The following is a 15,181-nucleotide window of genomic DNA, read 5'->3' as shown; positions in this document are numbered from 1 at the left end:
CATTATTCATCTTGTTATATGCATCCCTATGCATGTGAAATGTAATCTTTAAAAAAAAAATTATTCACTTTTTCTTTGTCTATTTTGTTTAGTCCTCTAGTCCTCATGGCGGGGTATGACAGTTTATGTGAGTATTTAAATTAGTGTTGTGAATAAGTGTCATAATATTAAGTTGTTGAGAAACAAATTAATATTATTATGAGTCACATTGTTTGGTTGTTTGTTTGAGTTGTTGAAACAACTCAATAATATTAGGGAGTCATTTTAAGATGGTTCCTATAATATAGGATCTGCAAATCCTATATATATGAAATGTATTTGATTGAGAAATGGTGAATGTGTTGGTGTTGGAAATAAGCCACACCCGGACTGACAATGGACTGGTCCACGAGGGGCCAGTAGCTCAGTGGTAGAGCACTCCAGCAGCGTATGGAAGGTCCTAGGTTCGAGTCCTAGCTAGTCCATGTCTCAACATGGTATCAGAGTCAGGTCCAGGCTAGGAGCCCCAAGCACACGAGAGGTGTGGCTTAAGGGGGGGTGTTGGTGTTGGAGTTGGAGTTGGAAATAAGCCACACCCGGACTGACAATGGACTGGTCCAAGAGGGGCCAGTAGCTCAGTGGTAGAGCACTCCAGCAGCGTATGGAAGGTCCTAGGTTCAAGTCCTAGCTGGTCCATGTCTCAACAGAATGAAGCACGTATTATCTTGTGTTTAATCATTGCAGCTTCTGTGCCTCTGCCTATATTTCTTATATGGTATTAGAGCGGCTCATATTTTGTGATGCTTTGGATGATTTCTTTGGCTCAGTGCATCCTTGACAGATTGGATAACATTCTTTATGCCCTGCAGCCAAGATTTTTCACAGTGATTCTTTGTATTTAGCAGACCTGTGGTCTGATGGCCAACACTTGTGTTTTACCATGATCATAGGCTTTATTGGCAGATTTTGATTGGTTACTGCTTTCGTAAAATATTGTAGATGCAATAGATGATTAATTAGATCAATTAGATTCATATTTCTCTAGGAATGACTTTTATAACAAAGAAAAGATCAAGATTGCACTTTTGAAAGTTTTTGTACCCATCAAAAGTGGCGGCAAGCCACTAAGTAAATTGGATAACATTCCAAGAAGCCTTCAAGAATGAACACTATCTTGAAGATGTCTATGATCACCATTGTATTTAGCAGCAACAATTTCAGCAAGGACATGACTAGTTAGTTCAAACCTGCACTAATGCCTTCCATGACCTCTATGCAAACTTGTGTACATTTGAACCAAAGCAGCACAGAGTTCTCAAATGCCACAACCTACGATCATTCATTCAATTCAAACTGAAATTGGCTAAGGTTAAGATGATGGAAGAAGCTTACCACTATGCAAGAATTATTGAATCATAACTTGTGCTAAAGAAGACAACTTTTTCAAACAAGAACAAATCATCCAAGAAAGGTAAATTTTGTGACACACAAAACCAGTAGGCATTTGACCTAAAAATCCAATGCACAAAAAGCTTAATTGCATGTGTAGAAGTAGATGGTCCTAAAGAACTAAAAGTGATAGACAAAGACCATGAAGTTACTTGTTTCAACACAACAATAACAGCAATTGCATCAAATGCTAAAGAGAAAGGTCTATTCCATTCATAGATGTGGGTACAATGGCAAATGCCCAATTTTTCAGTCAATGGTGGTAACAAGAAGAATCTCATATCTAACAAATGAATTTGCTAGCCATGCCACACCCACATTCTTACACCTTGGGGTGCGAAATTTCCTACATTAATAGAGGTATACATATTACTCATCACTACCACTTTTCCTACATTAATAGAAGTATACATATTACTCACCATTACCACTTGAAACGTAGTGCCAATTGACTCTTGTGATATAATCCTTGAGCATCCATACATGCATAGTTGCCTAGGCATGTACAAAACCAATCCTCAAAGCATCACCATCTCAATGGGCAATAAGAGAGATCAAATTTTTAAAGTGGCTCCAAACACTAAACATGACACAAAAATTCCTAATCAGACTACACAAGTCCTTACTAAACTTGGGTAATTGAGATAATTGTTCTTCAAGAAGGGGTGAATGACCTATGCACTAATGCGTAAGACTACACATTTTCCTAGAGCTCATTGGTCCCTCACACAACCAACCTTGCACACAACTTCTTGCATCATGCGCCATCCATGGAGCACCAAGAACCACATCACACAATCATGTATAACTCCTTGCATCATGTGCCAACTACACTACACCAAGAATCATGTCACACAACACAAAAGATACAATACAACTATTGCACAGCCCTTTGCATTATGTGCCACCCATGTAGCACCAAGGTTCATATTGCATAGCTTCAAAAATAGCTTTGCCTAACTTTTGGACCACATCTACTACATGCGGTACCATACATTGTGCACATATTCCAAAACTTTAAATAGTATCCTATGCAACACCCTACTACACAACATTTTAGTTCATGCAAGTTACAATTATGTGCAACTTCTAGAACCATTCCATGACAAAATAATTGTCAACACAGGGAGCATCTCAAACGATAAGAAGTCACATGATAGTTCAACCATCTCATAAACTTAACCATATCAACTTCTGTAGCAAACCTTTCACCTTCTTAATTTTCAAAGTTATATATACATGTGTAAATTGGTCAGAGGCTGATATGGGAAAGATGGAAGACATACATCCATACATCTTCCTCTAGAGTATGCCATGTACATAACGCACAAATTAATAGAAATTTTTATACCAGTTCTAGTGTGTTCTCCATTTGAACTGTTGCCTCAATGTGCTTCTACACAGATACAACATATCTAAATCTTCATTTGGAGCATTGTCCCCTAATCCCCTGGGTGCTAGATTAGACCAAAAAGACGAAGATAGAAAAAAAGAGAACCAATAGAGATGGATAAAGGTATTTGGGTAAAAAATAACTATTCATAATACCAAACAATAACAGATATAACATTTTATAATGCATGAAAATAGATCAATAAAGGGCTATTACAACAATAATTGTTTTGAGAATGGTGATTCTTTCAATTTATTATAAATCATAATTTGATGTCTTTCTAAATTACATGCGACAAAGCGAAGTTTTTTTGGGACTCTACAACTTCTAACTAATTTATATGTTGTATATATTATATAAATGTATAAAAAAGTATTGCAAATGAACAAGCAAAAGCACCGTATAGAAATATTTCCTACAAGTATATGATTACAAGAACATATACATAACCATACAACTCTAATATTAGATTTCTATTTCACCATATTATACTTGTACAATTCTATTCCCATGTTCCTTGCTTAAATATTGTACCTCATCCAATATATTCATATCAACAACTGATGTAAAATCAATGTATATTTCTTATGTTAACAAAATTTGGGAATAACTGCTTATTTTGTTATTGTCTATCTTATCCACTACCTTCATATCAATCACTGTGTAAGCTTCTGGAAATAATTATAAAACCAGAAAAGATGACGTTTTAAATAACAACATCCATAGAAACTTAAGTATTTTCTTCAAACTCATCTTACTTTCTCATTAAATCATATAGAATAGAGAAAACAAAAGATGTGATGTAATGATCATCCCTTACTTTCAGCTGTTTCATAGTGGGCTCATCTTGCATAATGCATGTATCAAATGTTACCGATGCATTAGATTTGATAAAACAGACATCAGATAACATCTTGGGTCTTTCCAGTTTACCCTGCCATATTCACACCCACACTGATGAGGCACAAAATAATTACAACACAACAGGTTTCAAAGTCAATATCAAATATGAAGAAATTATAATTGAAAATCCTGAATGACAAAATTCTTACCTGAATACCAGATAATTGTATCTGCAAACGATCATAGAAAGTTTGAAGCATCCTCAAATAATCTTCTTCCTCAAAAATGGAATCAAGGGTCAAGTTCTTAGCTCGGGTAAAGAATTTCTCAAGCTCAACTTTGTCCATTGTAGCACGTTCTGTAAGTACTGACCCAAAATGCATAGATTCCACAGTAAAAACCTGCAAATGAGAAGTTAAAAGAACTTATTGTTTAAATTAAAAAAATATCTTCCTTTTATGCAGTGGTACACAATGTATCGAGCAGGAAATTCATGTATATAAATTTATCAATACCACTATGTAATGTCCTGTTTTTGGCTAACTTAGGAAACCGGAACAACTAGCTAATTTTGATTTTTTACTTGATCATATATTGTAATAAGAGTTTAGTAAGGAGATTATATTAGAAACAATTGCCAGTTCTCATATAAATATATATGAATGCAGAATTCAATATGGATGAAAATATACAACAATGTCTGATATATACTGAATAAATGTGCTGGGAATATTTCTGCTTGTCTGATAATTAATCCATTTGTTATATATGCCACGATATTGGGCCTTTTGCCTTTTATGCTTCACGATAATTATGAAGATATAAACAGTGTGGAGATGCTGTTTCTGATATGAATATGAATTCTTTGCATCAAAGTGGTGCCTTCTCGGATATGGAATGTATTCCTTCTACAACCGATTCTGGACTTGACATCACTTGCTCAGATCCAGCTATCCCACAGGATATACATAAAAAGAGATTAACATACACGATGCCTTTGAGAATGTTTCAAACTTGATCTTATACTTTGCTTGTGATGTGAGGAGACACAGTGTTGAGAGATATGTCCTTAGTTTGATCGCAATCCTTCATTAGATTGGTTTGAATAACTAACCAAAGAAATGGTTAGTTTGATAATTGATTTCCTTGATTAGTATTTGTTAACACCTAATCGTGATTGAGACTTACTTCCTCTTGGAGGAGTGTGACCGGATCCTTCTTTGGTATGAATGTTTACCTCGATTATATTTATTCTTGAAGGGTTCTTTGGGTAGTTATGTTTCACGGAGGCACTGTTATCTTTTCTTGCTGAGAGGAACATTCATTCCCTTGTTTATTATAATACTTTGGAGAAGATGAACTATGTAATTAACTAGCCTATAATTCCTATACTTATTTCCTCTAATTCTTATTACTTGGTTGATCAAGACTGCCACCCTTGATCACCTAACTGTACATGTTGTGTTTCTATTTAAGTCACTGATGGGAATATCACACACTATATTCAACAAGAAAAGCAAGACACTTGATATATTGTGAAAGATCATTCTACATCTAACTATAATGAAATATGAACTAATTAGTCAGTGGATCATACATGCATTTCTTCTCTCAAATGGCAGAGAGGGAAAAAAGAAAACTCTATTTCACCAAGAAAAATATACGTCATTTTATCTTAAGGAAGGCCAACTGCCTTCAAACAGAAAACTTCATAACTAGCAATTATTATTATAAACTTCAAAACTTCAAGTATTACAAGAAAATGTCCTAGGTTCTGAATATTAATGTGCCTAGGTAAAATACACATCATGAGTCTAGCAAACAAAAGATCAAACCTTTCAAATCACAACTCATTCCTGGGAATGTTAACCAAGTACTAATAGCAGAGAAAGACGATCCCACAAAACACAATTCAAGTCACAAAAGCAGATTGCCCAAGATCAGGTTCATAAAGAAACAAAGGTTGAGACGAGTATAAATGTATTTAAAAAACTCAAAACTATTATGGCTACTATGAGGAAAATCAGTCACTATACATATGCTCATGTTTCAGGTTATCTGATAAGAATCTTAAATGGATTAGCATTCAGGAAGGAAATTGAATGGCCACAAAAAATTGCAGGACTACTATTCTCCTTGAAAATGACTTCATTGCAGATTTCGTCATCAATGTCAATGTGGATGATCAAGTTGTATGGTTGTGTGTTCAGTTGAGCTGCTTGTCTTCTTGGTTGAGCTGTCTACTTGCTTGGTCGAGCTCCTTGAGCTGCTTGGGTGCCTACTTGAGCTAATTGGCTGTGTGTTTCAGCTACTTGCTTGCTCGTTTCAGCTATCTGCCTGTCAGTTTGAGCAACCTGTATGTCAGCTTAAGCTGACGATGTGTACATCTCATATGCCAACTCAGTTTTAATGCCATGTCATCTTATTGAATTTTCAAAGTGGTCGATGTTTTTTGAATTCTATATGGGATGGCTCAGATTTAGTTAATATGGCAGTTTCAGCAGTTTTTATTACTTGGCAGCTTCCTTGGTGACAATTTTTTTGTCCTTTTTGAGTCAACCTCAGTGTGCAAACTGGAATTGCTAACTTTCCCTATGTCGTGAAGCTGGAATTGATTCAATAACCTGCTAAGTTTGGCGATAAAAATTGGTGTTGAAGCTTTGCTTGTTGTTGCAGAGATGTGAAACGTATGCAGAGGCTGTATGATATCATGGTATCGCACAGTTTTTTTACACGAACTGAAGACAGAAAACATGGAAGACTGCTGTGAACGGTTTTTCTACTTTTCCAGAAACATTTCTGGAAATACAGATCGTGGACTGTGTTGTTATGACCATTGTGAAAAATGGAATTGCCGTCGAGTATATATGTTTTACATGGAGTAGCATTGGTGGACATGGCAGGTTTAGACAGTTGTAAAGAATCCAAATTTGATAATGATGTGAGCAGAGGGTGTGTTAGAAACAAAAAAAATGGCCGAACTTCGTATTGCTTTTGTAAGTGGTCGTTTTTAAAAAATGACATGATCGAACAATAAAAATGTTACAATTCGGGCTGCTAAAAAAGATGGTAGTGACAGATGAGAATCGAGAGTGACTGGGTGAAGTCTTCTTATTTTCATATGGAGTATGATTTGGTTTGTGTGCTATATAGAAAAGACACACGTTGTGTTTCAGAGATTAATGAAATAAAAATGCTTGTGGTGATGGTAGTGACAGATGAGAATCGAGAGTGACTGGGTGAAGTCTTCTTATTTTCATACGGAGTATGAATTGGTGCGTGTGCTATATAGAAAAGACACACATTGTGTTTCAGAGATTGATGAAATAAAAACGCTTGTGGTGATGTGTATGGGTGTTCAAATTCATGAAAGCTATGACAGTTTTTAAGTAGGGGTTGATGCAAATCCTTTTCTGTAGATGATTGTATTCCTTGCTGATGTCCAGGATGTGTGGAGTTATTTCTAAAAACAGCTCGGAGGATGACTCTTAAGAAAAATCTGATGTATTAAGTGTTTTTGAGAACGGCTGTTGTGTAGTGAGTCATTTTTATTGTTTCAGAGTGGAAAAGTTTATGGGCATGAGCTCGCAAAGAGGTGTATACTGAAGGAAGGAGCATGATGGCTGTATACTTTAAAAGCTTTATTTAAGTCTGAGAAAGAGTATTATAGTGCTGGAAGTAATAGGAACATTGAAATATATGGCTTAAGCTGATGATTTGGGTGTTTATGGTTTAATGAGAACTTGTTAGAATTGACTCAGGATTTACTATATCTTTTTCAGTTGGTGCTCTCAGTGAATTGGTGCTCACTTTGTATTCTAGGTTGGTGCCCATTTTTGTGAATGATAACTATTGTATGCCATGGTTTTCTTACCCAAAAGGGTTTCCACACAAAATTTGGTGTTGGCATCTTGATGGTTGCTCTCGTTAAGTTTCTTTGTGATTTCATGCATTTAATGATTTTAAAAATCTAAAATACTAATTCAACCACGCCCCCCTCCTTCTCCCCTCCTCTCCATATTTTCTGTGCTTTTCAGACTTAACATGTTCTATGCCAATTTAAGATGTGAAAATGCTCCACAAAGAGCTTCCATGTAAAACAAAAAAGAAATGTATGGTCAGTACTACAAATCATCTTCTTGCGTATTTGAAATACAGATGAGAAAAGGACCATTCAGCCACTTCTTTGTAATGTCCCCTTCTCGAGCATGATTAGTTTGTGGATAGTTAGCCTATTTTCTGAGTTTTCCAGTAGGCTATGTAGTGCCCCTACCTGATTCATCTTTCCCTTTTGTGCATCAATAGACTATATTGCTATAGCATAGACTACTTTGTGATGCTTTTGATAGATGTTTATGGATTTACCTATGATTTGAATGCTTCATTATTGATGATAGACATATTATATTTGCACTTGACATTATGATTTCATGTGGATGATGATATTCATAGATTATGATGATGATGGATTCTTATTTGATGGTCTATAAGTACTCATCTATATGCATGGTTTATATTTATTTATGGTGATATCTTATGATGTACTAACCCTATGTCATGATTATATTGGATACGATGATGATTATGATAGTGTTTGGTTGTTGCGACTGTCTTCTACTGCGTTTGTGATAGGCACAATGTCATACCACTCATTTATGAGCACAATGTGACGTTGCGATTTCCCTTCACTTGTCTGCCTATTTCATGATATATGTTATTGCATATGTTGTTGTATATGTATTGGTGGTGGCAGGTTTGCAGGTACCAGACATTGACTCCACCTGGTTTCATAGGTCTGAACGTGTCTTTATCCCAATGGCAAGTTGTTGGAGATGACATGAGTTCCTCCTACACACTCTCAGTTTAAGTTGATTACCCTTGTCAGTTCAGTGTCTTGGTGTGAGATGTTATTTAGCGTCAAGTGGTCTCTTGAGTTACCCTATGTTGTGTTGAGACATGGACCAGCTAGGACTCAAACCTAGGACCTTCCAACGCTGCTAGAGTGCTCTACCACTGAGCTACTGGCCCCTCTTGGACTAGTCCATTGTCAGTCTGAGTGTGGCTTATTTCCAACACCAACACCCCCCCTTAAGCCACACCTCTCGTGTGCTTGGGGCTCCTAGCCTGGACCTGGCTCTGATACCATGTTGAGACATGGACCAGCTAGGACTCGAACCTAGGACCTTCCAACGCTATTGGAGTGATCTACCACTGAGCTACTGGCCCCTCTTGGACAAGTCCATCGTCGGTTCGGGTGTGGCTTATTTCCAACACCAACATGTTGGATTGCTTTGAAGTGTTATGATTATTTATTAATTTAATTATTAATTAATTAATTGATTTATATAGTTTAATAATGTTATATTAAATTAATAGAATTACATAGGTTATAATAAATTAAATAAATATTTGACATTAATATTTAATATTAATGAGAGATTAATATTGGGATTTATATTTAATTAAGTGTTTTTATGTTATAGGTTATTTATTTATTGAATTAATGATTATTGGATATTTATTAATTTAGGTATTTATTTATATACCTTTGGTTATTTTATTAATGGGCTTTTATATTTAATTGTGTCCATGATATATTTTATCATTGGTTGTCTATTGTTATTATTTCCCTTTTTATCCTATTGGGATTAATTAAATATTATATTCTTTACCTACCCTATTTTATGATTGGATGAGTATGTTGGGTAAGTTATTTAAATAATACTCTATATATTTTATCTTGGTTTATGGAAGGGTTCGTAAGAAATATATTTTTATGCAATTTTATGATCGGTTGACATGTTTTCTATAGTTTAGAGTAATAATCTATATATTGAGTATTCTGAGATTGTCGGGGGGTTGGCTATTGGGTGACTTTTTCTGTGATTTGGATTTTGGAGATTGCTTGTTGGGGCTTGGACTTGGTTTGGTTGGTTCGTGATTTGGATTGCTCTTCATCAAGTTTCATTTTACCATTCTTCGTTAATCCAGGTTGGAGATTTTATCCATCTTTGCATTTGTTTCCCAGAAAGATTGTCTGCGAAAGATTGTTTGCAGGAATGGGGAAATGGTTATATTTGATAGATTAATTGCATAGTTTCATTATCATAATGGAATTGAAAAAACTATTGTGTTGTAAATTTGTTTACTGGTAATTCGTCGGAAATGATTTTGGATTTGCTTCCTGGGCATTGTCGTGAGTGTCACAGTGTCTGTATATGAATGTATTTGCTATGTCGAGACTTAATGCTTTTGTATCTGTGTATATTTCCTGTGTTATAAGAGTTGTTTGTGTCTCTTTTGAGTTGGATTGATGCCGTGAATAAGATTTTAGCTTGTCTGGAATTGAATCGTATTTTATTGTTTCCATTTTCCAAGTTATTTCGCGAATGCGTTGATTTGGGCTTCGCAAGCGCTAAACCTTGTATGCGCTAAATTTTCATGTATATGTGTAGTTTTCTTTGTTCTTTGTGTCGTTATTTAAGGCCTATGTGCTATTCTTGTAAATATCCTTGTATTATCATATGGCCGTACTTGTGACAGTAATTGCACTACACATTCTTCTTCTTAGCTCCATCCTGTGTCTGAGAAGAGCCTTTCTGCTGAGAAGACTGAGAGGACTGAAATTTGCCTTTATCCTTCTGAAAGGATTGAGCTGTGAAGGCATTTTCCGAAGAGACTGATGTAGTACCACTACCAAACTGTTGTTTCCAGCGATCCTGCTGTAGAAGTTTGGTGCACAATTCTGAAAACTTCAGATCAACATTAGTGGAAGTAATATTGAGGGTCTCAATGAAGTGTTCATACGATTTCGGAAGACTTTTCAGAGTGATTACTACCATGTCTTCTTCCTCCATAGTCCGACCAATAGCTTCGAGTTGATCTCGAATGTCCTTAATCCTCGTGAGGTGTTCCTGTAAGGACATACATTCGTCCATCATAATGGAGAACAGCTGATTCTTTAGAAAGAATGCTCGGCTCTTGTCGGATGTCTCATGCAATTCCTTTAGATGCTTCCAGATGTTAGAAGCTGTCTTGCCGGAAGGAATCTGCGGTAACTGATCATCAGTCACTGAGAGTTTGAGAAGTATAACTGCCTCCCGATTGCGTTCATCAAACTTATCTTGATTTGCACCAGGTGTACCAGGACTGAGCTCTTTTCCCAAAATAAGCTGGTCAAGACGCCTATATTCAAAAATGGTCAACATTCGCTGTTTCTAGATGTTGTAATTGTGGCCATTAAAGCGTTGACTGCCTTCTAACATCAGGTTGGTGAGAGAAGCCATTTGCACGTTTCCCCAAAAAAAATTCCTGGCTGACCCAGAAAAATCTGAAGACAACCCAGAAATCCTTGTGAAAAACCCAGAAAGAATCTGTTGTCGGAATTTGGATCCGCTGGCTTGAAAATCGAGGCACCCAGAAAATTCTGACGACGACCCAGTTGAGATCGCGAAAAACCCACCACGAATCTGTACTCAGAAAATTTTTTTGACTGAATCTGGAGGGTCAAAACCCTAGCCGAAAGTCAAAAAACGCAGGTTTGACCAAGTTGCAGGTTGCAGAAAAAAATGGCGGTTCTGTACTGCACCGAAAAATGCCGAAAACCCTCGCTAAATAGACTCGAACAGGAAGAATCCCGTTACACGGCATAAACACAGTCCAAAACGAACTTTTGAACACAATTTTTTCGAAAATCTGCAGCAAAACTAAGAGGCCCGAAAAATCTTGGAAAAGAATTCACAAATCCTTTATTTAAGCTCTGATACCATAAAACAGTGCGAGACACGCAATGGATTTCAAAGAATTGATTGAATATCAGAATGAGCAAGACGCTCATAAATAATACAAGGATATTTACAAGAATAGCAAGTTTCTAATAAGAAACTGCTGAGAAGATCGAAGACGATCTAACCAAAATAGAATATACACTATTGAGCATTAATACTAAAATTAACATTATTTTAATATTCTATTACTAATTAGTCATGTATATGCGCTGAGATACCTATCAGAAGCGCTACATGTTGAAGATATAGCTGCGATAAAGATCCTCAATGCAATATTTATCTCTTCTTGTTTCGATTCATTAGCTTCCGTTTTCTTGCCTTGATCGCCTTGGGTGGTTGTCGCTGACTCTTCATGTTGTTGTGGTTGTCGGTATTTATGTGGTTGTCGGTGCAGATGTAACTATATGTGCCTTTCCCTCTTCTTTCATGTGTCTCTTCACTGGCATTTCCGATACATATATTATTGGCTTCTCTCATTTGTCTTTAAAAAAATAAAAAAATCGAGAAGATGGTGAATGTAGTCTGTCAGATCAGATATATTATCTGTTTTCTGTGATCAGAGATTTCAGTCTTATGAAGGTTTATAGATTGTTTATGAGATGTATCATTTGACTTCATCGTTTTGGTTGATTTGTAGAGAATCAGTTTTATCCTATTGTAATTGAAAGTAATCAGAAACTATCATCAACTGTATTCATTTTCAGAGATATAATAAAGTTCATTTTTGGGTGGGTTGGGTTTTTCACCCTCAGGTGAAGGGTTTTCCCAGGATAAATTCTGTGTATCTTGTTTAAGATTTCTGTGTTGCTAAAACATTAACACTAGAGAGTTTGTTATATGCGCTAAAATAATTGACAGATTCGCTAATCTGTTGTATTTGTACCCTGAGACAGTTTTGGCTTTCTGGGTCTTTTCTGAGTTTACTGTTATGGTTTTTTTTTGGGTCTGTCTAGCGGTAGGGTCTGTTTAAGTGTCCTAAGGTGATCCGGGACTGTGACATTGATTTTATTGAATTTTGAATTTTTGACTTTTAATAAAAATGGCTGCCTTTGACATTTTTAAGCAAGATGAATTATGCCTTGCTGTGATGTTGGTATCTCTGGATTATACTTGGTTTTGTGATTATTGGCTGTTATAAGGCTGAATAATGTGGCAGTGGCATTGGTTTCTATTCACTATGATTATCTTGTTTTGGGACCTTGGTTATCCAGGTCATGTTGCATTGAGAGCCCTTGTTCTTTTATTGTGGTGTATGCTACCCTAAGGCCTAGGAGCATGATTAGGGAAAGTAGGCTTCCATGAGTCTGTCGAGGTCATGAGGAATGGACTGCTAGGATTCCTTGTGTTGTGGAGCCGGGGTCTAGACCACTGGGATTAGGAACATTTGGATTTGGTGCTTTAAAATGAATCCTAGGGGTTTAATGGGATTTGCATTATTAATGGATCTATTCATGATAGATAGACTAGTGAGGTATTTTATGTATGCATGAAAGGAGAAAGGTTGGTTGAGTTATAATGCATTGGATCATGGTAGTAAATATGATGTTACGTTTATATGGATTGATCTTGATGAGGTTGTAAGTAATGATATTGAGGTACCCTAGGGAAGATTAATTATAGAGTTGTGTATATATCCGCTTGCATATAGTGCTTTTATGTTTATGTTCATGATAGATATGTGTATATCATGTAAATGAATGTTAAATGCATATGAGAAGTTAGTTGAATATGTTGCATTAAGTGATGTTTTTAAAACAAAATTATCTCTATTAGCATGATAGTATATTTTTGGCGGGCATTACAGGCTAATTCATGAGTAAGAGAGAACTCCAAAGTTCTCGGATAGCACAAGATGAGTGTTGCAGAGTAGTTGTTGGTATTAGCTCAGTTGGTTTTTGTGAGCCTTGTGATACTTTCAGAATTGATTTCTGACCTTTAGGGAGCTATCAAACATCTTGGAGAAGTTTTCTATTTTTAGAAAGTTACCCAATTGCTTCATATCATTGTCCTAAAACTTCAGGATCATTTTGGTATGATCGAAATTGCATAGTTGTGTCAATTTGATACTTTCCTAAACTTAGATATTTTTAAGTTATTAAATAATTATTGATGGTGAAAATATTAAAAAGACAACTAGCGTGATTATTTAATCAAAAGGCATTAAGTTGTGCATCAAATGGGATGCCTACGCAAGGGGATCTTATTACAAATTGGATAATAAATTATTTTGAAAAAACAACTTTGTGGAAGAAAAAGGAATTATTATATTTTATTATTAATATTTTTCTTCCAGAGAATTTTTAAAAGGTGGATGAGAGCTCATTTGAAAGGTTTGACATGATTTGATATTTTCTCTGAGTTGAGAGAACCTATGTTATTTTGTAAATTTCTTGAGGATGAAAACCCCCTCAAATACTAGTTTCGGGGATGAAAACTCCCCTCGCTGGTTAGAGTGATCCAGAAATCACTAGCGTGCCTGCAAGTGTAGTTTCCGGTGGATTGATTGAAGATGGCCCAATTTGACATATTATGATAGTCTAATATTTTGGTGTCAATTGTGAGGAGTTTTTTGATGAAGTTTTGAAGAACTTTGGAAAGATATTGCTATTGGCTGTACCATTTCCAGAGCAGGTATTACACTTCTAAGTTGGTCGTACTCCTCTTTACAAGCCATGCTTTTCGGGTATTTTCTTGTTTGCACTTTTTGCTATATTTCACCTTATCTTGTGCTGCTGTTAGAGATATTTCTGCAAGCCATACAAGCTTTAAGGAGAAGATTGGGCATGTGTATGGGCCATACCACTGTTGTAATGTTCTTGCGAGGGATGCGTGTGAGTTCTATGACTGGAGCGCTCCACTTTTGGAGGTTTCTCATGTTGTTTGATGGCGTCCAGCTTGTTGGAGGATAATCTCATCATTTCTGAGTTGAACTTTTGATGTTGACATGCTCTAAAAGGGGTCCTACAGTCTTCCATACCTACTGTACCAGTTGATTGTTCATTTTTAGACATACACGCATTTGATATTGCTAACCAACGTTATATGGAGTCATTTCCAGTGATTTGTCAAGAGTATTGAGATTGGTGGTGTCTTTCCAGTTGTTAGTTGGGTATGTGTTATGTTTCCCTTTTGCATTCCCTGAGCATTAACAACATGTATTACAGTCTAATTTGACAGTAAACACAGCAGCAGTAGAGCGCCTTCAGACCTGCACTAGCATACATCAACATTCAATCAAGGTATCAAGCTGTTGTTTATTAGTGAAGTTAGTTATTTCATGTTATTTGGTTTTATTTGGAGTTCTTGCAGCAGTCTCATTCTAATATCAGCAATTGCACTTCCATTTGATATTGTAATGCATGTGAGCTGACATTGTAATGCCTTGGACAGTAGTACTGCCACTGTTTGCTTATTTGCACTTTGATAAATTTGCTCATCCCACTGAATAAGTAGAAAGTATTGTACTTACTCAACACACGGAACAAGTGTAAAGTTCTGAATTTGTTTACCCACTAAATAAGTAAAAGTTTGTAATTGCACTCCACTTAATAAATAATAAGCGAGAAGTGCTTGTGCTCTGTAATTGCACTCCATTGATTAAGTGTCAAGTACCTGTTCTTATTGTATTCTACAGTTTGTTGAATAAGCATGAAGTGTTCTTTCCTTTCAAGTTGCATAGTACTCCACTGAAAAAGTGAGATTGGTTGGTTTGCCACCTAATGCATTTACT

General features: G+C 36.0%; 1 protein-coding gene across 3 annotated transcripts in view; it reads right to left on the bottom strand.

The window, feature by feature from the left end:
• Window positions 1-15,181, bottom strand: part of LOC131074913 (uncharacterized) — a 305,681-nt gene that overhangs the window by 129,911 nt on the left and 160,589 nt on the right. For all 3 annotated transcript variants that reach the window (XM_059218550.1, XM_059218551.1, XM_059218552.1), the window contains 2 exons: window positions 3,874-4,065; window positions 3,642-3,755 (listed from right to left, as the gene is read on the bottom strand). In XM_059218550.1, coding sequence (XP_059074533.1) covers window positions 3,642-3,755; window positions 3,874-4,065 — 306 coding nt within the window. The remainder of the gene's footprint in view (window positions 1-3,641; window positions 3,756-3,873; window positions 4,066-15,181) is intronic.

Source organism: Cryptomeria japonica, chromosome 3, assembly GCF_030272615.1.
Source record: "Cryptomeria japonica chromosome 3, Sugi_1.0, whole genome shotgun sequence".
In the NCBI taxonomy this organism is placed as follows: Eukaryota; Viridiplantae; Streptophyta; class Pinopsida; order Cupressales; family Cupressaceae; genus Cryptomeria; species Cryptomeria japonica.
Note: the sequence above shows the minus strand (reverse complement) of the source record. Positions and strands in the feature narration are given on the sequence as shown.